Source organism: the organism of the source record quoted next, unplaced genomic scaffold (genome assembly GCF_019419815.1).
Source record: "Pyrus x bretschneideri cultivar Hongxiangsu unplaced genomic scaffold, Pyrus_bretschneideri_v1 Contig11, whole genome shotgun sequence".
Taxonomy (NCBI): Eukaryota; Viridiplantae; Streptophyta; class Magnoliopsida; order Rosales; family Rosaceae; genus Pyrus; species Pyrus x bretschneideri.
The window spans coordinates 3,588,849-3,614,742 of record NW_025999402.1 but is presented as its reverse complement, the minus strand read 5'-3'; the positions used below and the strand labels follow the sequence as shown (position 1 = coordinate 3,614,742).

Below are 25,894 nucleotides of genomic sequence, written 5' to 3'. Positions count from 1 at the left end.
TTGGCTTAAGAATTGCTTGGGGGACAACTTGCACTTGATCGGCAGTTTTATTTATTTACCTCTGTTTTCTTGCTTGGAAAATATTATTTCCAGCCCTCAAAGCTTAACCAATTGAAATTTCTATTCGAGCAACAACCAACACATAATTCCAATTAAAAAAAAAAGTAGCGAGAAGAAGAATGTAACACAGAGACACATGCATGTGAAACATCATAGCTAGATTGTATTATGTATCATAACTCAGTACAGAAAAATCACAGACGTTGCCTTGATAGGTTTAGGGTTTTACCTGAGATAAATTGCAGCGCACTCTCTGTGCTAAAAGTTTTTGGATCCAAAGCAGTCTGGATGCTAAGTTATAAAGATTTTTCCTTTAAATTTTTGGGTTCTTTTGTGATTTCATTTTATCTGAATTATTCATTTAATGTTTGAGATGCACTACCTTGCAGACTATTATTCTCTTTTGGCTATAACAAGAAACTTGATTGTGCAGACTGTATTTGTTTTGGGATCTATAAAAGGATATTACATGGAACATATCTTGGCTGTTGATACCATAGTTGGATTCTAAACTCTGTAAAGCTGCCTTCATCTGGGTTATTTTCTCAACATTCTCTTTTTCATTTACGGTTGGTTTCGTATACCATTGTAAGTGTTAAATTTGTGATTTGTTGTTTATGCAGTGAAAAATTAGGATGATTTTATTTTGTTTGCGAGACTTAAGAAATTACCTTCTGCAAACGCATAAATGGACTTTTGAAGAAAGCTGTTGACCTCTCTATCCTCTACGATGCTGAAGTTGCCCTCATGATCACCTTCTCTCCCTCTGGCATGGCCTGCCAATCTGCAAGCCACAAGTACGTTTAATTAACAAATAATTCAACTAGCTAGCTAGGTTTGATGATTATCTTTTCAATTAATATATGGTTTCGCTAACAAGTGATGCAGCATAAATAGGACCATTTCCATGTATAGAGGTGAAGTCGGGTTGCCTGAAATCAAACAACTTAATTTTGTGTTCCAATATCACAAAGAATGGTGCGGGAATTTTGATATTTGGGTAGATTTTTATGAATTGTTCTAGAGCTAAAGGTTGAAATGATCTTATTCACTTTGACCTTTTCTAGAAGCTATTTGTTAATGGTTGTTAATTTGGCAAAATGAGTTTTTCATGCCACCATTTTGTTTAAATGTAGAAGCAAAAACTAATATCCATGAAAAGAAAGATGAGTTACAAGGAAAGATGGGATATCAGTTTAAGCTTGACTGAAAGTTAGTGTGTAATGCTTGGTGATCGTCTATTGCTACAAGAGGAAATTAAAAAAACTTTGTTATTTGATTCTCCACATTTTCATTGCTGATTCGTCAATGAACACTTAAATTTTGGTTTGCCTTTATTAATCTTGAGTGCACTCTTTTCTATTTTTATTGTATATTGTTTTCAATTATATAATTGCAGCTTTCAAAAGAGGAAGATGGACCCTTTTATTTGGTGAGAGAGAGAAGATAAAAAGAAAGGAGGGGGGGGGGGGGGGGGGAGAAGATTGTCAGAGAGTTGAAATATGTTGACAAATGGGATGGTGGATTACAATGTTGTATGAATTAGTGTGTTAGGATTTTGTATCATGTTGTGTGAGTTAATGTTTTCTGTTCTGTTTTGTGAATGATTTTGCATTCGTTGCTGCCAGGTTTTTGTCCCAGTGCTTATACAATACTTTGTAATATTTAAACGTAATTAATTTCAAATTCTTACAGAAATGGGTGTAATGTAGACATAATTATGTGAATTACTGAGTTTTCGAAAGAAAGTAATTTCGATTTTTTGATATTCGGGCAGGCAAGAGAAGTGGAATTGAAAAGCAGAAAGGTTTAGAGAAAGCAGCCAAGCTCCAGGTAATAATGGTGAATGTATTTTTGTGTAGATTTTGTATACATTTTTTTGTTTTGTCAAATACGTTTTGTTGTGCTGCGTGGTGTAGAATCTTTCCTAGAATCAATGCCTGAGATGACTGATAAAGGATAAGGTGTTATTTGATGGTTTTATCTGTTTTTAATTGTTGGTGCAGAGCTTGACAAAATTGTAACTGCACTGATGTTCTCCTCCAATGAAACCGTCAATTGCCTCCTCGCTCAAGGTTCTCCCCTCCCCCCTCTCTCTCTCTCTAAAATCTTTACCCTTTTTAAATTTATTTGCCTAGTTTTTGAATTTGAAGTTTTGGGTTTTTTTTTGTTTTAGGCCAAATAAAAAAATTAGTGTTGGACCGACGCATAGCTGTAGTATGTGACAATATAGTGGATTCCATGAATTATTGAAGAACAAGTATTTATTGGGTTGAAGTAAAATTTCCATTTAATTTATCAAGTTTTGTGCTTTCCCTGCTAATATCAATTTCGAAAAATAATGTCATGCTTTGTTGGTCTATTTCCCAGAAAACCCTCTCTGTGTTCCCAGAATCAGCATCTGGGGTATCCTTATTTGCAGTTTCTCCTTTTTCCCAAATTCAGTATTTGGGACATTCTTCCTCTTTGTATCTTTCGGAGAAAACTGACATGTTCTATGCTGCACAGAAAATGATGTTGCCCAATGCTTACCGGTTGTTCACAGGTACATTTCTTTTATACTTTTTGTTGACTAATTTTTGCTTAATTTCAGTCCTGTATTTCACTTATGAGAGAGGAAAGTGTAATGTAGAAAGTTAGTTTGAGCTACAATTGCATACAGTGTGTGTTGTTTAGGAACTGAATAAATATCAATAGTCTATAGGTTAGCCTTGCAAAATGTTAACTGAGTTTATTACACCTCTGCCTTGCCTCTCGCCTCTTCTCTCGCTGTTGATCACCCCTTCTCACAACTTCATCTAAAATTTTCTGCATGTATAAGATTTGTGTTCATGGAGGTCATTTCAAAGGGATCTCAAGCTGGGGTGCAGAGATTTGATTCAAATTTATGGATTTCGGTAAGAAACTAAGAACCCCTAATCTTTTCTTTCGGTTGTAAGAGCTGAAATTGACGTGCCTGTTCTTCTATTGAGAAAATTTTTGTTTACTGTTCTGGGGTGGGACTGTCAGATGCAACAGATTGAGGAATTTTAATCAATTTGATAAATTAAAAATTGGGAGTTGGCAATCTACCCCAAAAATTGGTAACTAAATTGGCTAATAGGTTTTCAATTCCATGTTATTATTTTCTCTGATGATATTTTTTTGCCTTTTCTGAACTTTTTTGGTTTTGCTTCTGTGTATGGTCTAAGAAAATTGTGGTTTCTTAGTCGTTTGACATAATTTTGTTTTTATTTTTATTTTTTAGCTTTTCCTGTAAAGAAAGGATTGTATTGTTGCAAAGGGCAACAATGTGCTCCAATCTGTTTAGGGCTTGGAGCTAGATCTTTCAAGTTTGGGTGCTGTGAGTTTTAATTCCAGAATCAAAAGTACCCTTAATTGGCTACCTTTGGACTCTCAAGCTGTATATTGCCCTGTTTCTGTTGACAAATATTCGGGTAAGTGTCTAATTTCATAGGGACAGCTGATAGGCAACATCTTCAATATTTATGGTGGAAAATGGAATCTGCAACTGATAAGGCCAAGTGTAGACATTGGTACCATGTTTGGTTTGTTTATTCTGCTTTTTTGTTCTTCAGAATTTTCTTCTCTTCTCCGAACTTATGAAAGAATTCCTGATGATGTAACAATGTTTTACACATCACTGAACTCGGAGTGCCATTAAAGACCACCGTATCAGCTACTGTCTTGGAGGAGGCACTAAGTGGCGTGGTCACTACCCATCCACTTCCATTGGAGCAGTCTATAATGAAAAATGTAAGTTATCATTTGTTGGCCTGGTTTATTCTTTTAATTATGGTATTCTATATATTCATTTATTTCCTGTCTTTTAACAGGTTGAAAAGCAATCACTTCTATTCTGTTACAATACCGAAGCGGAAGCAGGAGCTGAATTTGTCTGCCAAGTGCAATCGCCTGCAAAGGCAAGTTCAAGGTTAAATCTTAGTTCTCTTCGTACACGGTTTACCTGGAAAGTAAATATTTATATATGTTCTGCTCTTTTAACTAATCAAGTTATGTCGACAAAATTGTCTTTTTGCAGCAATTATACTTTGATCAGGAAGACATTGGTGGATTGAGCGTTTGCCTACAGGTACCAAGACTTTTCATCTTTAATTTTGTTTGGTTATCAATTATTAGCGTAGTCAGGCACTACAATAAGCTCATTCCTATGACTGAACTATAGAATATAGATACAGAGCTGTGTGGCAGATAGGATGAATTGAAGAGTGGGACGATTTCTTATTCTATAAGAATATGGTCTTTCTTTTAGTTAATGTATGGTGGTTGTGTTTGATTTGGGTCTAACATGAGTAATATCATTCTCTTAAATTCATATGGTAGAGGTTTCCTGGGTTGGTAAGATGGTTTTACCAAGTCTTCATCCTTACAGCTAATAGGTCATCTATCACAGGGGCATATCCTTACAGGTAATGCGCTTAAACTTATAACTTAAGTCAATTTCTTTTTCTTTGTGTCTGCTTATCATAGGGGCAACGAGGATGGGAGTTGAAGTCGAACGCATGCGTGACACAGATTCGAAGGTTATTCAGCAAGTCACTGATCAAGTCAAATAAAACTGCCTTCATTTCTTTTTGTGTCCATGATCTGATTTTACTTGGGTGATTTAATTCTATGTGATGATTTCTTCTGCGTTTTTTCCATTCTGTGATTTAATTCAACGATGGAATTCTGGATGCCGAAGAGAAGAAGGCTGGTATTATTTCTTCTTTCTTTTTGAATGAGCATCTCTTTCTTTTCTACTGATTTTGCTTCTTTCTTTTTGTTGTCAAATGTTTCAAAATTTCAACTCGCATGTTCGTGTACATTGTCGAGGAGTGTATTTTGCCATTACTAGGCCATTATTCTGTCTTTTCAGTAATTGTTTCATAATTTTTTTCGTAGTCTTTTTCACAGGACCTAATAAGCATAGCAAAGCTTTTTGAAACAAATTTTTTTTAATGTGTTGCTAAATGGATGATGCAATAAAAAAAAATACACTGGGTATCTTTGCACGCTATATTAGGTTTTCTTTTTGGCAAGTTTGTGTTTCTCATTCGCATTCATGGTTCCGTTATCATTTACATTTGCTTCTGCATGATTTCTCATAAATTGGATGTCATTGTATTTTAATTTTTTTAGCCAAACAACTGATTTCATTCAACAACAGATGCATCAATTACATGCTGCAAGTGTATGATGGCGAAGGCATTGCGGTGCCTTCAAATGATCACTTCTTTTTTTTTTTTTTTTTTTTTGGTTTTTGACAGATTACATTAGATTTTATTATTGTTTATTTGATGTAGTTCTCGATTAAGAGCAGCTACCAGGACTAGCGACTGTGATGGTACAGTGGCAGATTCTCTGATTTACGTCTGAATTTGAGCAGTTTATTGGATCATATAGGAAAGACGAAAAGGGAATGTGAGATGATGTCAAAGAAAGCCTTGCAAAGCGGCTGCCTGCTTAATTCAGGTACCATAACTTCGGTTATTGTTTAGGTTAGGTGTTCTGTTTGTATGAAAATCTTTGAGTCTGGAATATTTGAAGCGTTGTGTCGACAACTTCAAATGGTTGTGAAGCAGTGTATATAGTGTTGATACCTCTTACTTTACACGGGTACAGATTTATGCCAAAGATAAGTCAACACCTTTGGAGCCTTGTATTCTTGGAATTTCTATTACAAAATTAGGGAGGAATCATGTCCATTTATGCTTCTACTTAGTGAGTTTGAGGTGGTAAAGATTTATAGGGTGTTTTCTGGGTTGTTTTCGGGCTGCATTCATTTCTTGCAAGACCGCATTAAGAAGCATTTTTTCAGTCGCACATTATAGCAGCGTTTCGTTGTGATTTGTAAACAAACTACATGCTTTATCTTTGTTTTGGGTTATAGTATAATGTTTGACGATTGAATTTGTGAGATGGTTTAGCAATTTTTTCGCAAGCTTGCTATTCCTGCCGAATGCTAAAATATTGAGTCTTCTACTTTTGGGTTTTCCTTTTTCTGTGTTTTTCCTGCATGGAATGGACTGATTACTTGAAACTATGAGTATGATATTGGTGGCGCAATATGACCTGCAAATGAATGTTTCTTTTATTGGTTCTTGGGTACTGTACCGTCATTTTAGTTACTCTATGTAGAAACTATTCATTCTTGTTCCGACTAATATATTCAATCACCGCAGTGAAGCGCGGTCACATTCTCTAGCACGACCTAACCCAAAACTACATTGAATTCTTTACACATGCTGTCGACGAATGCATCGTAGTGGCAACACTATTTCAACATTCAGAAACTTTGGGTGACCCAATATTATCAATGATTGAAATGATCGTAGTAGGTATCATATGGGAATCCGTCGTTCCGACAATTGATATAATCTCCTCTTTTTATCTCTCTCGCCATGTAAACTGTTTGTAAGATAGAATCTATCTCCTACTGTAGTCCTGCTAAACCATAGAAACAACTTACGTACCTAACACGGTATTCCCCGGCCCCTACACCTATCTCGGTTCACACCTACTCCGTCAGAAAGATGGGGGAAAGACTTCAAAGGAAGCAAGTCAAGCCAACATAATATCTCCCGTGGAAGATTTATCCACGACATTAAAGGCAGATCATTGTCTAATTCATTTCTGCAATGTTTTAACATTACTGGTTACAGTTAAAAGAAAAAGACCAAGACTTCAAAGTCTGCAAGTCACAAAGATTCTAAAGGGACAAAAAGTGCGTGCAGTCGCATTCACTATTCACAACAAAAAGAAGAAATAGACCAAGACCAAGACTTCAAAGCGATAAAAAGTGTGTGTAGTCGCATTCACTAATCACAACAAAAAGAACAAATAGACCAAGACCAAGACTTCAAAGGGATAAAAAGTGGGATTAAAGTAAAAAGAAGAAATAGACCAAGACTTCAAGCCAAATCTGCAGCGACGAAAACTAATTTTAAAGCCACCACACCAATCCCTCAGTTCTTCATCAAACACTTTCCTTACTCCGCTAGCAAAAATGAAAACTTTACGATCATTTGTCCTCCTATTCTTCTTCACTATCTGTCATAATGTCACAACTGGAGTCTACAACCAGTGTCTCAAAGACCAGCAACTGTCATTGCTCCGTTTGAAGCAAAACCTCACGTTTTCTAGTTCTCTGGTTTCTTCCAAGTTTGTATCGTGGGATTCAAGTACAGACTGTTGTTCTTGGGTCGGTGTTACTTGCAGTACCAACGGGCATGTTGTTGGTCTTGACATTAGCAGCCAACACATCTTGGGTGCCATTGACAGCTCCAGCAGTCTCTTTGATCTTCAGCATCTTCAAAGCCTCAACTTGGCCAATAACTCTTTTGTCGAAGGCTCTCGCATTCCATCTGCAATTGGAAAGCTGACAAACTTGAGGTATCTAAATTTATCAAATAATGATTATTTCGGAAAAATTCCCTTTGAGATTTCAAGCTTGACAAGGTTGGAGGTCCTTGATATTTCTCAAAGTTACAATAACGGGGGCCGCAAGCCACTTGAAAGCCCGAAGTTCAGCATGCTCTTTCAAAACCTCACAGAACTTACAGAGCTTCATCTTGACGGTGTAGACGTATCAGCAGAGGAGACTCACTGGTGCCAAGCGATAACATCTTTGCTGCCAAACTTAAAGGTGTTGAGCTTGTCTAATACTAATCTTTCTGGTCCTATTGATCAATCCCTTGCCAAGCTTCAGGCTCTATCCGTGATTCAATTGGGTGGTTTTCACAACAACATCTCCGGTCCGATTCCAGAATTCTTTTCCAACTTTTCAAACCTGACGGTGTTGAACTTGGACAGAAACAATATCTCTGCTCCGGTTCCAGGATTCTTTGCCAATTTTTCAAAGTTGACTACCTTGAGTCTAGCAGGTTGTGGTTTACGTGGAACATTTCCGAAGCAGATCTTTCAGGTACCTACACTAAAAACTATTGACCTTTCCTGTAATACGGAACTTCATGGTTCCTTGCCAGAATTTCCCAAGAATGGATCTCTTCGATCCTTGATTTTAAGCCAGACAAGCTTTTCGGGGTTATTGCATGACTCTATTGGCAACCTCAACATGTTGTCCACACTAGACCTTTCCAAAAGCAATTTCACTGGATCAATCCCAAAGTCAATCGGGAACCTAACTAAATTGGTTGATTTGAAGCTGTCATCAAACATGTTTAATGGTTCAATTAGTTCTATTCACTGGGAAAACCTTATTAATCTCGTAGATCTCCGTTTGTACGACAATCAACTGGTGGGGAGCATTCCGTCGTCTCTGTTTTCTCTTCCCTTGTTGCCGAAATTAGTACTTTCCTATAATAATTTCTCTGGGCAACTCCCTGAAATTTTTAATGTCTCTTCTTATTTAGTTACTTTCATTGATTTGAGTTTCAACTATTTGGAAGGACCGGTACCCGTGTCTATCTTTAATTTTCGAGGGCTTCAAACCCTCAACCTTTCTTCAAACAATTTCAGTGCCTTTCCTTTTAATGGTCCTCATCAGCTGCCATATCTGAAGGAGATTCATCTTTCGCACAATAGCTTGCTGGTTTTATACAATGGCAGCAATTCCTCATACTCTTCATTTCCTCAAATTACTGATTTCAATTTAGTTTCTAACAAGTTGAGAACATTCCCAGTTTTCTTGAGAAATCAAACCTATTTAAGAAATTTGGACCTTTCGGAAAACCAAATTCAAGGCCAGCTACCCAATTGGATATGGAATCTCGATTTTCTTGATTACCTAGATGTTTCTTATAATGCCTTGGAAAGTCTTGAAGGTCCTTTCATCAACTCCACATCTCCTGTGTCTACACTTGACCTTCATTCAAACCAGCTTAAGGGGCCAATTTCATTTGTCCCACCAAATATCAGTTGTCTGGATTACTCAGACAATCATTTCAGTTCTAGTATTCCATTATCAATATGCAATGCAAGTGGTCTTATCGTTCTTGATTTGTCCAATAATTCTCTGAGTGGTGAGATTCCCCAATGCTTGGCTACAATGGGAGGACTCATGATACTTAATGTCAGGAAAAACAACATTACCGGAACTATTTCTAATCTTGAATTTCCTGAAAATTGTGAGTCATTAAAAGCTCTAGACCTCAGCCAAAATCAGATTGAGGGTCAATTTCCAAAGTCTCTAGCCAGGTGCAGAAGTTTAATATTTTTAAACCTTGCAGAGAATCAAATAACAGACACCTTCCCATGCTTGTTGAAGAACATCTCCACCTTGATCGTTCTTGCCTTGCGGTCCAACAATTTCTATGGAGGCATTGGATGTCCAGTAGTGCAGACCAATGCCACCTGGCCGGTTCTTCAAATCGTAGACTTAGCTTACAACAATTTCAATGGTGAAGTACCAGGATTCTCTCTGACAACATGGCAAGCAATGAAGGATAACAGAAATATTGGTTTCTCGTCGACAGTCAGGGCTTCTAGAAATAGAACGGTATATTCTTATAATTCTAGAATCCGTTATAATAGAAGGGGATGTTGTTATAATTCTAGAATCCGTTATACTAGAAGTGCATATTGTCGTCTGTGTGGTACAGATACATCCCCTGATGACAAAAAAGTTGTATTTACTTATGAGCCTGGTATAACGATTACAAGCAAAGGTTTAAAGAGGGATCTGGCGAAGATTCTAACTGTCTTGACCTTGATTGACTTCTCATACAACAATTTCAGTGGATCAATTCCCAAGGAAATGGGAGCTTTGAAATCTTTATATTTTCTCAACTTGTCGAGCAACGCTTTCGCAGGTGAAATCCCATCATCATTTGGTAACATGCGGCAACTCGAGTCCTTGGACCTGTCACAGAACAAGTTGAGAGGGCAAATCCCAGAACAGCTGGCAAAGCTTAATTTCCTTGCAGTCCTGAATCTCTCGAATAATCAACTTGTCGGCAAGATCCCAACTGGTACTCAAATTTCAACATTTCCAAAGACTCATTTACAGGGAACAAAGGATTATGGGGGCCTCCACTGACGATGGATAATAAAGCAAGGCTGTCACCACCACCAACATTAAATGGAAGCCATCCAAATTCTACAGATGAGATTGATTGGGATCTTATTAGTGTCGAAATTGGATTTGTATTTGGCTTTGCAGTTGCTGTTGGGTCACTTGTGTTCTTCAAGAGATGGAGTAAATGGTATTACAGGTCTATGTATAAAATCCTTGTGAGGATATTCCCTCAGCTTGAAGAAAGAATTGGTCCTCATCGAAGACATGTTCACATAAATCAGAGGTGGAGATGTTGAAATGTTTATAAGGAGCAAGCAGCTGGACTCCATGTTGTGCCTAGGGTAAGATCCAACAAATAAAATATGGTTTCACATTTTGATTTATAGCTTGTGTTGTAATTAGGTTTGGAAGTTATTTTGTATCTTTCTACATTATGGTTAATAAATTTTCCTTGTAGTGTCGAGGTTTCTTAAAAAACGAAAAGAACAAGCCTACTAACCATTGCCTTGGGCACGCATTTTGAATTCCATTTTAACACTTTTCTAGGATGGACACTCAAACACATGGGCGAGGAAAAGGGGTTATGTTGTTTGAATTTGTGATGCGTTATATCTTATATCTGTTGGTTTTGTTTTGTACAGGTTTTGCACCCTCGTTTCTACCCTGTCTAGTTTGCTTTCTTTGGATATCGAAATCAGTCGAGATCAAGAGGCAACAAGGAAATGGATACACATATGAAATCAGTATTGAATCAAACAATTTTAATTATTTATGCTTCTTTTGTTTGTTCTCCCTTGTTTTGGCTTTGGTTTGTGAGAAAATTAGCTCTTTTCTTTTGTGTGTTTGTACACAATCTTTGATTTTAAATGTTTGCTCTGTTTTTCGTGCACTGGTCAAGTTCTGTTTGTATATTATCGCTCAATTTGCTTTGATTGAGAAAGATATGGAAAGACAACTCCTCCACAGTTTCCTTCAGCTTCTGTAAAAACTATAAACTTATGCCAAATGATGACTGTTAAATTAGTACACCTTGGTGATTGTTCATCACACTTGAATTAATTAGACTTTGCTTTTGCTTCCTCTAAATTGATGACTGTTTCTGGTTTCTGGCCACAAATTAACCGGATCGCACCCGTGCCAACATCGAAATGAATGCGTGTACATCTATAAATGTCTACAAATTACATGCTACTGTATGAGAGGATGTTGAGTTTCGGAGATAAGACGGTCTATGCTCAATCCTAAACAATCTGTAATATACTGGAATGAATAAGATGCCGTTCTTCGCTTCATGATTGCCATTTTCACAAGTGATGATGTTCCCTTCATGTCTAAGCAATGAATCAAAGGGGTTAGAATTGCGCATGGTAGAAAAGAAAAAGCAGCATTCTTCTCCTTTTTTCTTATATCTTCAAGTTGAAGCTTGAATGTTTGCGGTTCATGATTTCCCCAACATCTTCGCAAAGTGAGTTGAAGCGCCTGAAATGTGTGTTTAAAATTTTTGACCCCAAAACTACATTGAATATTTCTATCACTTCAAAATTAAAAGAATTTGAGGGGTCTGCTGTCCAGGTCGGCCCTGCAATAACACTTCAAATTCAAGCCGATTTAAACCTTGGAAACAATCAGACAAAAGATTCCTTTCCTTGTTTGTTGAAGAACATATCCATTTTGAGTGTCCTGGTTTTGCGATCCAACAAATTTTTTGGACGCATTGCATGTCCCAAAACCAATGGCACCTGGCCAATGCTTCACATCATAGACCTAGCTCACAACAACTTGACAAGGCCGAAATTTAAAATCAAACTCATAGAATTTTCAGATGATGACAACACGTTTGGTTTTCTTTTGAGGATGGTATAACAATTACCAGAAAAGGTTCAAGGACGGATATGGTTAAGATTCTAACTATCTTGGCCTTGGTTGATTTCTCATGCAACAATTTCAGTGGACCAATACCCAAGGAAATGGGAGAGTTTAAGTCACTGTATTTCCTTAACTTGTTTAGTATTTTTTTCACAGGCGAAATCCCATCGTTATTTGCCAACATGCATCAACTCAAGTCGTTAGACCTCTCACAGAACAAGTTGAGCAGGCAAATTCCACCGCAGTTGGCAAAGCTTACTTTCCTAGAATTCTTGAATCTCTCAATCAACCAACTCGTCAAGTACTCAGATTTCAACATTTCCAAAAGCCTCGTTTACAGGTAACAAAGGACTATGGGGCCTCCTTTTTCTGCCGATATTAAAACAGGATTGTAACCACCACCACAATCAAACGGAAGCCATTCAAATTCTGATCGTGAGATTGGTTGGGATCCTATTAGTGTTGAAATTGGAATTATGTTTGGCTTAGGAGTTGCGATTATTTATATTTCCGGAAATGAGTGATGAGTGATGAGTGATGAGTTGAAGCTACGTGCAAAACTAATCTCAATTCTAGCTTAGTTTGGCTTAAAGTTGTGTTTTGCTTTAAAATTCTGGTTTTGGGACCAAGCAAGTGCATGATGCAATTCAAATATCTATAAAATGAATATCCATCAATTTCCACAGATGCTTCATAACAGTATAATCCGAAACTACATGGAAAGCTTCAGATTATTTATTTGGAACCTGAAGAGCACGGGGGTAATGTGAATGTGACTCGTCATCTACGTTCATCTTCCCCTTGGCTATGCTGGTGTTTGTAGAGGCGAAATTTCTCGCTCTTTTTTGAGTACCTTAATTAGTCAGTCAATAGCCACAAAGCCAAGTCGTTTGGAGTTAGTGAGACGTTAACGTAATGATAATAATTCCACTGCTTCCTTTTTTTAGTATAGAAAAGCTAATGCCTTGTTCTAACAGACTAACTAGTTAAACGAAATCATCACAACTAAACTCATCTAAACAGCAACAGATTTTGTGCGACTATAGGCTCAAACATGGCAATAGAGCACGTTGGAATTGGACTTCACACATGAGATAATTTGCTTTGACAACCGGTTCATGAAGAAAGTTGAAATTCTAATTATAAAACCAATTGGTAATAAAGAGAATTTCCCAATTATTTATAAGCTAATGCTTCTTTTTTTTTTTCCCCTTCTCTTCTGGTTAATGCAAAGAGGAGAAGAGAAGAAAAGAAAAGACTTGATAAGTCAAGCCAACCACCATGCATGGAAGCTTTTTTCCAATTCCATAAGATCATTAATATTTAAAGCCACCATACCCAATACATTTATCTTCACGCCCGGCCACCTGGGCGTTAATGCCAATACCCAACTTGACAGCGGCACCAAGACTTGAGGAAAAATAACGGTTCAAAATCATCGAAATTCAACGCGGATAGACCCCACAAATGATCCCAATGAAATAACAACGGTGATTTTTAGTGTAGCGTTTTTAATTAAATTATGTCCTTCTAGTTGGTTTTAAAATATTTTATTTTGTATTTCTCAGCTTGATTTGCAATAAATCTTCACGTGTTGTTGAAGTTTTGTTGTGCGGAAGCATCAAATATGAAACTAATGAACTAATACGGAAAATATGACAAAACAAAAAATCTAAAATAACGCAGAGATTTATACTGATTCGACGTAAGCCTACGTCTAGTTTAGAGACATCGAGGAATTTTCACTAATAATCAAAATGGGAATTATAAACATAGTTTAACTCTCAAATTACAAAAATAGAGTTTCTCTCAAATCCCAAATTCCACGTACACTCAATTACTCGCATTCAAATAAAGAACAAATGGAAAAGATGAAAAGACATATTGCAAGATATGGCACCAATATCTTTGAGTGAATAATTGCCCAAACTGCAAGAGCAGCAACTCTCTGTTTCTTCTGTAAAAAGGGTGCGGCTTATTCCCTTTTTCTTGCTTAAGTATTGATTAATATATTTATTTATTATTAGTGGCTTCTGCTTTCCCTCTCTTTGAAATAAAAGGCATATACTTTATACAAAATGTCTTTTTCAAATGGGAGTGCCTTTCGAGTGATTGCTGCCAATTAACCCTAAAGCCGTTTTCACAAGGTCTAAAGACCCACACGGAATGAGCCACAAATTCAACAGTTTTATCATTAGTAGTAATCTCCTATTATATCCCCCATGTGAACTAGGATTAATCTGGTGATCCCAGATAAGAACACAATCATGTTGTGATCAGTTCAAACTGCAAGTTAGTAATTCACTGAAAATAAGTGTGATAAAATCTGGTTTTGCTTTAAACTTCCGGTCCTCCCAAATAAAGTTCTGAAATTTAAAGGGAATTCCTACTATTTTGCTTTGATTTTTGGACAATGACTTCTTATCGTTATTAATTATTTTTGAATGATGACTTATTTGTTCTTTTGCACTAAACAGAGAAATCTACTACTTTGGATGATGACTAATTGGGAATTTATCAGTGTCGAAATTGGACTTCTTTTGGTACAGCAATCAACATTCATTTTTGGAGTAGATTTTATCAGTGTCGAAATTTTATGCCCTTTTCTCTGTCCTATGGAGTTGCTTTCAGCATCGTAATCTGTCGAGATTCAGAGTCAACAAGGAAACGAAATCAAATGGGAAATCAACATTGAATCAAACAGTTTTACTTATTGTCTTTGTTTCTTCTCCTTTGTTTTGGCTCTGTTTGTCCTCCCTCATTTTGGCACACAAAAATAAACTAAACCTAGAGTCTTATTTATAGCGTATATGACTTAGGTTACAATAATGTAGAATCCTAATCCTAATTCTATTGGAAGTAAATCTTAATTCTAATCAAATAGGTAATTAACAAAATCTCTCCACAAACATGGAATCCAACTAAGAAATCAAACCATAAATTGCACAGATATGGACATGGATAAGGTCACACGAGACACAATAAATCTCAAAAACTAAAGACACGGACATGACTAAAACAAGGCTGTTAAAATATAATAGATATTACATATCTTCAAATCAAAAGAAATGCTAACAACCTTCTCAATCCCCACTCATCTTCATCTTTTAACATGTAGAATACACTTACACAATTCTACAGATTAAACTAAAATGTTAATGGTATAAATGACAATTTTTTTCCCTGTATACCCTTCTAATTATTTTAAAAAAATAAAAAACACAATAAAATATTGAAAATTGGAACCCACCAGATAAATTTTAAATTACAATTTCCTTCCTCTCCCTCTTTCCCAATCTTTCTCCTTTGTTTTCCTCCCAGAGCATCTGCTATGGCTCAACACAAATTCAGAAAACCCAAATTTGACAGGAAATTCAAAACCCCACTAACCAATGAGCTACATGCTCACGTTCTCCTAAATCTTATCTACTGTGCCGTAAATTCACTTTGTTGTGGAGATGGTGTAAGATTGAATTGAAAAATTTCCAAATTTCACTGGCTAATATAAAAATTACATACTAAATTAGAAAAACCTCATTTTATTTTCGTCTTAGGACTAAGTTTGAATTAAGACGCCTCTGTAGTTTAGATTATGTACTTGCCAAATGCATGTAGTTTTTTCTTTAAACATACGAAAAACTGTCGTGTTTGCTATACAATTACCTCTTCCAGCCTTGGAAAATCCAAGTTTTTTTTATATAAAAATCATTATTATAAGGGAGATTTTGGATGCGGTCTTTAGTTATGAATATTCTTTGATTGAAACCTTGTTGATTTTTAATTTTTGATTGAGATCCCTGAAATTAATGTGATAATTTATTTCTATGTACGTTACTATATTTTTGAATTAAAAATTAGAAATTTTAGTTGTTTATATAAATGGGATTTTAAATAAAAAACTATAATTTGTGGGGATTAAAAATATTAAAATATAAATATACTATTGTGTGTGTGTGTAAACATGGGTACATTCATCAAAATTAACCAAAAAAATTATTGTATCAAAACATGGATACATTCTTCAAAAATCACAACAAAAACAAAAAAGAAAAAAAAAGAAGATATTAGGCTTAATAACATTAGTAAATTTCTTTGATTAAACTTGACATGGATACATTTTAAAATCAAAGAAAAAAGAATGTACCTATATAAGTTTAAAAATGGATTAGAAAAAAATTGAATAGATTTTATATAAAAAAAAAAAAGGGTACATTTTACATATAACAAATTGGTATATTTAAGAATGAGTACATTTTAAGATTAAAAAGTTTTACATGAATGGGTACATATAATTAGCATGGGTGCATTTAGCAAAATAAAAAGTACAAATAAAAAAATATATATCGGTACAAATACAAATAAACTTTAAAAAATATGGGCACAAAAAGAAATTAATATATGGGTACAAATTAAAATTGAAAAGAAAATTGGTACAAATTAAAAAAGAATTACAAATTAAAAATGGGTACAAACTAAAACTAAAAATATATGATAAAAAATTTAATCATAAATACAAATATATTAATTGTAACATTTTTTACATTAAATGAATATATTTAGAAATAAAAAACTGAAAAGGAACAAGATTTTAACCAATGGAGTTGTCAAAAAAAGAATGAGAACATAATTTCTCCTTCTTATAATTATATAGAATTTTTCTATCCACACTTTTGGCTTAATCCGTTGGGATCATGGGAATGCATTGAGACTTTTATCTCATTTTTTACAAAAATACCATTGGTAACGTCTTTAAAGGTAGCCTACCTAGTTTTCTAACTGGCTTAGTAACATGTCTAGATATTTGAGATGAATTCGCCCAAAATCTCAGGAGAAGAGGCGAGATCTGAGAATGCTTAAAGAATTTTGTCCAAGTCCCTCGAATTAGAGAGATTTTGTAGTGCATTTTAAGCATTCACAATTCTTACATTCCTCTCTAAGATTTTGAAGAATGGTTCACTCAAAATTTTACATGACAATATCTACAAATTAAACTCCATCAAAATCCATAAATTTCGACAAACCAATCAAGACTTCAAAATCAACTTCAACCCCAAAAAAGCAATCTCACAATTCCACAATGTCGTGGATAAATCCAATTATATCATTAGTATCCTCTTATGTGACAAATTTCCACTTCCTGTCTAATAACTTATAGGCTATTGTAAATTTTTCATCAGGGGTTGGTCAAGGGACTTACCTACATTCTTATTTAATCTTTTTCGTTGATTTTACTAAAAATATTCAGTTCAATGATGGAAAGTTTTAAAGAGATATTGATAGTTTAATTAAAAATAATATATTTGTAGATAGTAAGATGAAGTAGAAAGAAATTATATGGGTTCATATTCACTTATCAATGTAAAAAGAAGAGAAAAAAAAAAAAGAGAGAGAGAAGAAGACCAAAACTTCAAAGTCCATAAGTCAACAAATCAACCCAGGAATATCACAATTCCACAACCTAACGCTACATTTACAATGGCCCGACGAATTTAATGGCAACCCCAAAGAGAACGTAATCATATCTTTTCAGATTATATTTTATTTTTATACATGTATAATCATGATCAATACAATCCTCAGCCATATTCTTTTACTTTTTTCCAATTCGCTGGCCAATGGCCATGCCTATAAAAGCCACCCAAACCATTCTCAGTTGTCCAATTGTTCTTGATTACTTTCTCTGCTACTTAAGCTTAGCAAATTGTGTCTGGAAAATGAAAGCTTTGCTCCAATATTTCTTCCTCTTATTCTTGTTCAATATCACCACTATCACCACTACCTGTGCTAATACCATCCCTGCAGTTCAACACCAGCAGCTGTTGTTGCTCAATTTCAAGAAAACCCTTACATTTCATGATTCTTCTCCTACTGTGTCCAAGTTCATATCATGGAATTCAAGTACCGACTGTTGTTCTTGGATGAGTGTTACTTGTAGTACTAATGGACATGTTGTTGGTCTTGACATTAGCAACCAATCTATTTTTGGTGGGATTGACAATTCGAGCAGTCTCTTTGATCTTCAACAGCTTCAAAGCCTCAATTTAGCAGATAATATCTTTAGCTATGGCTCTCGCATTCCATCTACAATTGGAAAGCTTACAAACTTGAGGTACTTAAATTTATCATATAGCTATTATGACGGCGAGGGGAAAATTCCAGTTGAGATTTCACAATTGACAATGTTGGCTGTCCTTGATATTTCTCAATCTTACAATTTGTGGTACATGCCATTTGAGAGCCCTAATTTAAGCATGCTCTTTCACAACCTCACAGATCTCACAGAGCTATATCTTGATGGTGTGAATATATCAGCACAGGGGAGGGGAATGAGTGGTGTCAAGTGATATCATCTTCACTCCCAAACCTGAGGGTGTTGAGCTTGTCTAAAAGAATCATTTAAAAAAGAATCATTTCTGGGTAACAAAGGATTATGGGGCCTCTGTCAACGATGGATAAGAAGGCAGGATTGTCACCACCACAAGCAAATGGAAACCATCCAAATTCTAGACATGAGATTGACTAGGATCTTATCAGTGTCAAAATCGAATTTGCATCTGGCTTTGTTGTTGCCTTTGGGTCACTTGTGTTGTGCAAGAGATGAAGTAAATGGTATTATAGAGCTATGTATAAAATCCTTGTTAACATATTCCCTCAGCTTGAAGAAAGAATTGGTCCTCACAAAAGGTATGTTCACATAAATCAAAGGTGGTGAAGTTGAAATGTTCACATAAAGCGTTTGGGGGTAGCGTAATTGGTAAACCCCCATTAGATGCAACTCCTCCTATTAGGGACACCTAAGGGTTTAAAGGCTTGTTGCACAATTTAATGTTTTGCTCAAGAACTAGCAAAAGATAAGTTGGGTTACATATTTTGTATTTCTTTTTATCTATTAAAGTAGCTCTGATTTTATGTTAAATTGATGAAATTAATTAGTTTTATACGAGTTATGTAGAAAAGATAATTTGTGAACAAAGAATGGAATTTGGGTCTTAAATGGTAGAAACACAACGAATCACCGGGTGGACCGTGAGCTGTGATGGACTGGATTCAAAACTTTAGGCTGTCGTGCTTAGATTTAGGCTTGTAACTCTCAAACTTTGAGCAAATAAAGTTGGGTGAAGGAAATTTGATTGAGTGGGAATGATAAGCTGTCTGTCATCTTCATTGGTTTTTTCCTTCTTTTTGCAAGGTGACCTTTAATTCATGGGTAGAATTTCAAGTCAAGTATGCTCTCTGCTTTTGAGTTTGAGGTACGAAGTGACAAAAATACAGATGATTGGTTGATTGAAAGCTTTGAGAGGACATGTGCTATTTGATTGTGATCAGAAGTAAGTTGAAATGCGCTTAGCCTTTCTGGGCTCCACTAGGTATCAATCCTACCCTTCAGGATGTGCGATACCTCAGGCTCCGTCAAAAATGTACAAAAATTTCTAATTCTATTTTAATTTATCAGGAAAGAGATTTGAATTCGGTTAGAAGGGAATTCTACCCCAACCAATTGATTTAACCCATAATATCTACTTCCAAGTTCCAACTAACAGAAAATTCTAGAAGTTGGTTACTGAGCTCAACCCAAAATACGTGTACGCAACTACAACTGTTTTCTGTTGACACAATCCAAGCGTCCATCTTTCGTTTTCAGCACACAGACTCCTCGTCGCCACCGACGCCATCCAAAACGTCGCCACGTGTTTTCACTCCCGTCACGCGACGAACAATGCGGCTGTAGCTTATTACGGTACAATATCAGGTACGCAATCATCACAGCTGCCCCTTTCTCCGCCGCCAGCGGGCAATAATTAGAATAATCACGAATTATTAGGGGTGATAACGTCATTTTATGTCTTCGACACCGGTCATCGGCTGAAAGCCTGAAAACATAGGGAGGAGTCGTTGGGAACTTAAAGATATTTTCCAAATTGATAAACCATCATTTTCTTCTCCGATCAAACACGGCGGAAATGGACGGCGGTGGATCTTGCTCCGGCGGCAATTTCAAGCTCTACGAGGAGCTGGAATTGCATGAGTTTCAGGACCAGTTCGTGATCAAATCCGTCGCGGCTCCGGATCGAGGATTCTCCATCGACCACCGCGACGGCATTATTGAGCCGCTCAACGGTACATAATCTTCGCTTTTTCGGGCGAATTTCATTTTTTTTCGCTGATTTTATGTAGCTCAATCAATACTCGTTTCTGATTGCTAGGCGATTCTTCTTCTTCTTCTGTAAGTCCTTCGAAAACCTCGACGATATACGGAGTGGCGGGAACGATCAGATTGCTTGCAGGTAAGTGAATTTCTTTCTTTTACTTGCTTTTGAGTATTTCGAATCGAAAATGTGAAACTTTTTTTTTTGCTATAATTGTATCTTTGCGTGTTTTGCATGGCTAAATTTCCAGGATATGGTGTTTGTTTGTTGAATTGATGTGTTTGGTGCAGGAAATTATGTACTTGTAATAACTTCGCGGACGGAAGTCGGGAATTATCTCGGCTTCCCTGTTTACAGAGTAAACTCGATGAGGTTTCTGTCCTGCAATGAGGGTTTGAAGAATTCAACTGCTCAGGAGGTAAGGTTTTTGATTCATTTTGATGCGTGTACGAAGCGAATGTGAGGAGTGAGTTGGGATTTTTAAAGTTTGAGTCTTTGCCTGAAAGATTGTGATGTGTTTGTACAGAAAAAAGATGAGGCTTACTTCATGGCTCTGTTGAAAACAGTCCAATCAACTCCAGGGTTGTACTTCTCGTATGAGACTGATATAACACTCAAGTAAATTCTTATACCTAGAGCTCAGCCACAGTTGAAAAGTTTTGTATCTGTTAAGGTTCCGAGTTGTATCATGTCAATTTATGTTTCTATTTGGTTAAGTGTTGTGTTAGTTTATTCTAATTATATGTATTTTATCATTTCTACCAGCTTTCAAAGAAGATGTAAGTTAGTTGAAGGATGGATGGCCAAACCAATATGGAAGCAGGTTAGTTGGAGACTTAGATTATTCGGTTTATCGGTCAGGTGCACATAACCATATTGTCCTGGGGTTTATTTTATCCTCAACTCCTTCCGAGTAAGAGGGTTATTAGGGAAAAGAAAGGAACACCACCCTAAGGATTTGCCTACTTTTTTTTTTGGGTATCATACTTATCTTTTGTTCTCAAGGTATAAAGATTGAGCTCAATAAAGATGCCTTCTCAGTTCATATCCTTGAAGACGTGCCATCCTTTGTGCAATTTTTTTATTGTCAAGTGATTCCCCCTTCCCCTTTATCCAAAGGAGTTTCTCTCGGCACTAGAAAGCATGAGTATCGAGTCAACTAACCCACCCACCAGATCATATGGATGTTCATCAGTCTTTTCTTTTTATGTCATTTTAGCCCCTTTCAAATGTTTGCTTTACTCATTACGATTTATAACTAGTAATTGCTGGGTAGTTTTTAATTTCATTTGTGTTTTCAGGCTGACCCTCGATTTGTTTGGAACAGAAATCTTTTGGACGAACTGATTGAGTATAAGGTTAGACTTTCCATCTTCTAGGGCATACGTAGTTAAACAATTTGGAGTATTTTATTGCTTGCCTAAGCCACTTAAATGTATATCTTTGAGGAAGAAAAGCATTTCCAAAAGTTGTTAGTTCTTTGCACACGTATTTTATTGCTAATGCACATTAATTTCTCATGGCAGCTTGATGGGTTCATTATTCCTCTACTACAAGGAAATATCCTGAATTTACTGATTGCTTATGTTTATACTCTCTCTCTCTCTCTCTCTCTGTCTCTGTCTCTCTCTCTGTCTCTCTCTCTCTCCCCCTCTCTCTCTCTCTCCCTGTATGGGGGCATGCATATATGTGCACTTGTAAGGAAGATGGAGATTCTGAAATTATTTGAGTAATATATTCAACTGGGGAATTTTATGGTGTTCCTTAACCTACATTTAAGCTTCCAGACTGCACAGCTAAAGCTGAAAGGCTCACCTTCCACACTGACGATAGTCTCAAGGAGGTGTACCAGACGTCTAGGTACAATCTTAGAGAGATGATTGATTCTTGTAATCACTTTTGTGTCTGTATTGGCATGTTTTGAAGGACCTAAACATTAAACACGGTAATGTGATCAATTAGGGACAAGAATGTGGAGAAGAGGAGCGAACCTTGATGGAGATGTAGCTAATTTTATTGAAACTGAGCAATTGGTGGAGATTGAAGGTTTCCAGTCCGCATTATTGCAGGTAATTCTCATATGGAGGTTCCAAAAAGAAATGTGTGCTGAAGTATTATTGTATCAGAATATTTTTAGTTACTATTATGTTTGTTTGCCTAAATAGGACATTAGCTTATATCTTGGTGTCATTGTAACATGATCAACCAAGTTGGTTGAGGATTAAACTTTAGAGAAAAGTATCTTCTGTGCTCCTTGGTGTGAGAAATATCATAATGGTAGAACTTTTTCGTTCTTTTTTGAGGTTTAGGACTTGCCCTCGCATAAATGAAAATTTTGTACCGTTTAACAAGGACAGATTGGTTTTGCCAACTTTTATACAATTAGAGAACTTTTTTGTAACAATACTTTCTAAACATGCACACACTGTTTCATGATTAACCCTTAAGACTGATAGTAGACCGGAAGGTTTGTCATAATTTGATACGAGAAGATTTATTTATCTATTCCTTTTTTCTGAATAAAAATCCTCCATAATATTTTTGATATGTTTTTCAGATTCGAGGTTCAATTCCGCTTCTTTGGGAGCAAATTGTTGACTTGAGCTATAAACCACGACTTAGAATTATTGATCATGAGCAGACGGTAATTTTTTGCCACTTGCCAGATATGCAGCTCCATCCCTTTTTACTTTTTTCTTGGCTTCAAGGTGCACCCCCCTTGTTAGAGTTGTGATCTGAATTTTCCTATCAACTTGCAGTCAAATGTTGTGGAGCGCCATTTTTTTGATCTTTCCCAAAGATATGGAGAGACAATGGCAGTAGACCTAACTGATAAAGTAAGGGTTTCTCCTCTTTTACATTTTTCTTTGAATTTTATAATCTCTGCACACTGATTCACCTTCTGTGTTAAGCTAAAAAGTATGCAATTTTTTTTCCTTCAAATTGTGTTTGTACGACACTCGCCATTGTGGCTCTTGGATTTGCGAAATATGCAATGATGTTGTGCTACACAAGTTTTCCTTTTTTTTGTAATATTATATTTAACCTGTATGCAAAGTATGTTGTTTCTTGTATTTCCAGTTAATATAATTTTTTCATTTATTGTTATTTGCAGCATGGTGATGAAGGTCAACTAAGCACGGCATTTTCTGCTGAAATGAAAAATCTACCAAACGTGAGGTGACAATTTGCATACTTACGTACTCATTTTCCCACTTGAAGTAGATTCCTTTTTTGTTTTTGAGGTTGCTTATAATGAATCAGTTCTATTGGTTGGCATTGGGAACAATGTCAGAAATTAGATTTTGCTCTCAACTTAATAGTTAGTACTTTGTGTTTTTGTTGCAGATACGTTTCATTTGACTTTCATCATGTATGTGGTAACTCAAACTTTGAAAACGTAAAGTTTCTGTATGAGCAGATCTCAGAGCAATTTGAGAAGCAAGGGTAATGAAGGCATAATATCTGGTTGAATTAAGTATGCCAAAATCTAGGTATGCTGGCTATGTATAATACTGTTTTTAATCAAAACTGTTCCAGCTGAGCAGATACTTCCTCGTAGATGCGAAAGGCAACATACTGGAGGAGCAGAAAGGAATTGTCAGAACAAACTGCATTGATTGCCTTGATAGAACAAATGTTACACAGGTTTCTAAGAGAATTATGTTGTGCGATGGATCTCATAATATTTTGTGATGATATTATATACCATATGCCATAGCATGAGTAAACTGAGATTTAACATAAATCGTTTTACTCCTTTTTTATTTGTAGAGTTACTTGGCCCAGAAGTCTCTAGATGCACAGTTGCAAAGAACTGGAGTGCTGGATTCTTCTGAAAGCATTTCCATGTTTGCTGAAGATTATCAAACATTTAGAGCATGTATGGAATTCTTCGTGTCCTGTATCCTATCTTTCATAAATGATCAGACAATGCCCTTGATGAAATTTTGTCCTTATTCTGAATTCTGTTGCTTCAGTGTGGGCTGAGCAAGGCGACGAGATAAGCCTTGAGTATGCTGGCACTTATGCCCTGAAAGGGGACCTGGTTAGGTAAGTTCAACCTAAAGTATGACTTTTTTCTTTTGTCTACTAAAGTATGACTTGAATCATGGCCAATACGTACTCATCCTTTTTTTGACTCATATTTTGGATCCATATTACCGCAGATATGGGAAGCAGACATTTGGAGGAATAATCAAAGATGGGATGAGTGCTCTTTCAAGATATTATTTGAATAACTTTCAGGATGGCATTCGGCAGGTGATCTGCCCCTCTTTCTCAAATATTGAGAATCACTCATCTGCATGAAGGCGAGTGACGTCTACTTGTTTATAGTTGCTTAAAATTAGTCTCAAATTTGTTCAGGATGCTATGGATCTTATCAGTGGCCACTATACAGTTAGAAGGGATACTTCACCATTCCGGGCTGAATCTTTTTCTGTAAGTATAATGAATCCTTCTGAGAAATTGAAGTGCCTGAATTCAATATCCGCTTTTATCCAGTTGTTATCAGTTATTCAGATCCCATTACAGTTGGTAGGACCAAGAAAATCTTTTTTGGTTCATCTTCAAGGAACCTCATATTTTAGTTTATGATGGTTTGGGAAGTACTCTGATGGTCCAATTGCATCTCTTGAAAGCAAATTTAGTAAGAAATCATGCCTACCTTGAATACGAGCGCTATTAAATGGATATGTTTGTAGTAACGAAAGGAAAACTAAAATCGAATTCTGGCAAACTTGATGTTTGGTTGGTTGGTCAGCTTGGCACGTAATCATTGTTAGGTGGCCATGAATGAAAGTAACTTGTGCCACTTTTAAAATGACTTCACTGAATCTGTGGTCAAGTTTTAAATGTGAGAACAAACATTGCAGTTTCTACCGGTGGCATCAGCTTTGCTAATTGGAGGGTTGACACTGACATCCGTCACACTTCAGCAAGGTACTACTGTTATTTTGGTTTTGCCTGAAATCTTGTAGTCCGTGGAACTTTGTTCTCAATTGTGAGTTCTATTCGATCGACTAAGACGTGAGAAATTTTAAATCCTACTTGCAGCTGGTCGAAATGCCCAGCAATATATGTCTTCTGTTCTTTTGGCTGGAGTGACTGCTGGAGTAGCGGCAGTGGTAAAAGCTAACGGAAGGCAATTCTGTTCGAGACCTCGCTTGTGCAGACTTGTATAACATTGTTCTGAACTCGTTCAAACGGTTGTTTTCGAAAACTCTGCAAAATGTATTACCATGACGTTACTGTTGTTGCAAGCCTTGTAAGTTATGAGATAAGATAATTTTTACAAGCGATTTATGGTTAAAATGGTATATGTGGTATGATAAATTTTGTGTTTACAGAGGATCAATTATTGTGTTTGATGTGCTTAAAATTCACGTGTCAACATCTGAACGCGAAAGATAAGTAGGGAAAAATGCGTGGGAAAGTAGTTAGCATTTCTTATTCAATATATCCTTGAAAAACTGTAAATTAAAGAGAGATGCTAAGAGGTTTCTTTCAAAAGTGAACTCTTTATGGATTCTTTGCCATCTCATGTTTTTAGCACAATATTGTACAATGTTGATGCATAAATTTACGATAAACTGAGAGGTGAAAGAAAATATATAAACAGTCTCAAAATCACTTTGAGAGAATTCCCTAACATTTTTTTAAATTAAATTGATCCCCAAATTTCCATGTGGACACGACAATTTCCCGATAAGTAGGGCAAGACTTCAGAATCAGTAAGTCAACTAGTCAACTCAAAAGGCTATCTCACAATTCCAATTTCTAATTTTCTACAATGTGAAAAGTTTTCCACTTGCCCTGCCTGAAGAAGTACGATCATTTT

General features: G+C 36.1%; 3 protein-coding genes across 12 annotated transcripts; all 3 read left to right on the top strand.

Annotated features, from left to right (window-relative positions):
- Positions 1-491: 491 nt before the first annotated feature.
- On the top strand, positions 492-11,004 carry LOC108868521 (receptor-like protein 6). 10 transcript variants are annotated; one of them, XR_007254773.1, is made up of 11 exons: positions 492-596; positions 684-857; positions 1,838-1,893; positions 2,067-2,135; positions 2,237-2,605; positions 2,882-2,957; positions 3,308-3,816; positions 3,897-3,994; positions 4,103-4,153; positions 4,552-4,604; positions 5,367-6,058. XR_007254773.1 is itself a non-coding variant. In XM_048574769.1 (2 exons), the coding sequence occupies exons 1-2, from the start codon at positions 7,070-7,072 to the stop codon at positions 9,900-9,902; spliced, it is 2,520 nt and encodes an 839-aa protein (XP_048430726.1). In that variant the 5' UTR covers positions 6,760-7,069; the 3' UTR covers positions 9,903-10,040. The 10 variants fall into 10 exon arrangements, 2 of the variants coding, with proteins under 2 accessions (XP_048430726.1, XP_048430722.1); XR_007254760.1 differs by having other exon boundaries at positions 2,237-2,337; positions 2,431-2,605; positions 4,103-6,058; XR_007254759.1 differs by having other exon boundaries at positions 3,308-3,497; positions 3,639-3,816; positions 4,103-6,058.
- Positions 11,005-17,520: 6,516 nt separating this feature from the next.
- Positions 17,521-18,249, top strand: LOC125473885 (receptor-like protein Cf-9). The gene has a single exon (XM_048577294.1). It carries the CDS (start codon positions 17,521-17,523, stop codon positions 18,247-18,249), a length of 729 nt encoding a protein of 242 aa, XP_048433251.1.
- Positions 18,250-19,697: 1,448 nt separating this feature from the next.
- On the top strand, positions 19,698-25,411 carry LOC103965141 (phosphoinositide phosphatase SAC8). The gene is made up of 20 exons (XM_009378157.3): positions 19,698-20,023; positions 20,110-20,190; positions 20,343-20,470; positions 20,579-20,670; positions 20,818-20,875; positions 21,354-21,410; positions 21,579-21,612; positions 21,832-21,912; positions 22,015-22,121; positions 22,610-22,696; positions 22,812-22,889; positions 23,168-23,232; positions 23,401-23,499; positions 23,601-23,700; positions 23,827-23,935; positions 24,033-24,105; positions 24,222-24,315; positions 24,421-24,495; positions 24,930-24,996; positions 25,111-25,411. The coding sequence occupies exons 1-20, from the start codon at positions 19,867-19,869 to the stop codon at positions 25,236-25,238; spliced, it is 1,770 nt and encodes a 589-aa protein (XP_009376432.2). The 5' UTR covers positions 19,698-19,866; the 3' UTR covers positions 25,239-25,411.
- Positions 25,412-25,894: the final 483 nt, after the last annotated feature.

What these genes read in the sequence shown, in the direction of transcription:
- LOC108868521 (XM_048574765.1), top strand. Translation starts at nt 7,070, where the DNA reads ATGAAAACTTTACGATCATTTGTCCTCCTATTCTTCTTCACTATCTGT.
- LOC125473885 (XM_048577294.1), top strand. Translation starts at nt 17,521, where the DNA reads ATGGCCATGCCTATAAAAGCCACCCAAACCATTCTCAGTTGTCCAATT.
- LOC103965141 (XM_009378157.3), top strand. Translation starts at nt 19,867, where the DNA reads ATGGACGGCGGTGGATCTTGCTCCGGCGGCAATTTCAAGCTCTACGAG. An exon ending in CAGTAGACCTAACTGATAAA is followed by an intron (nt 22,890 to 23,167) that starts GTAAGGGTTTCT and finishes TGTTATTTGCAG; the next exon opens with CATGGTGATGAAGGTCAACT. An exon ending in ATCCGTCACACTTCAGCAAG is followed by an intron (nt 24,997 to 25,110) that starts GTACTACTGTTA and finishes TCCTACTTGCAG; the next exon opens with CTGGTCGAAATGCCCAGCAA.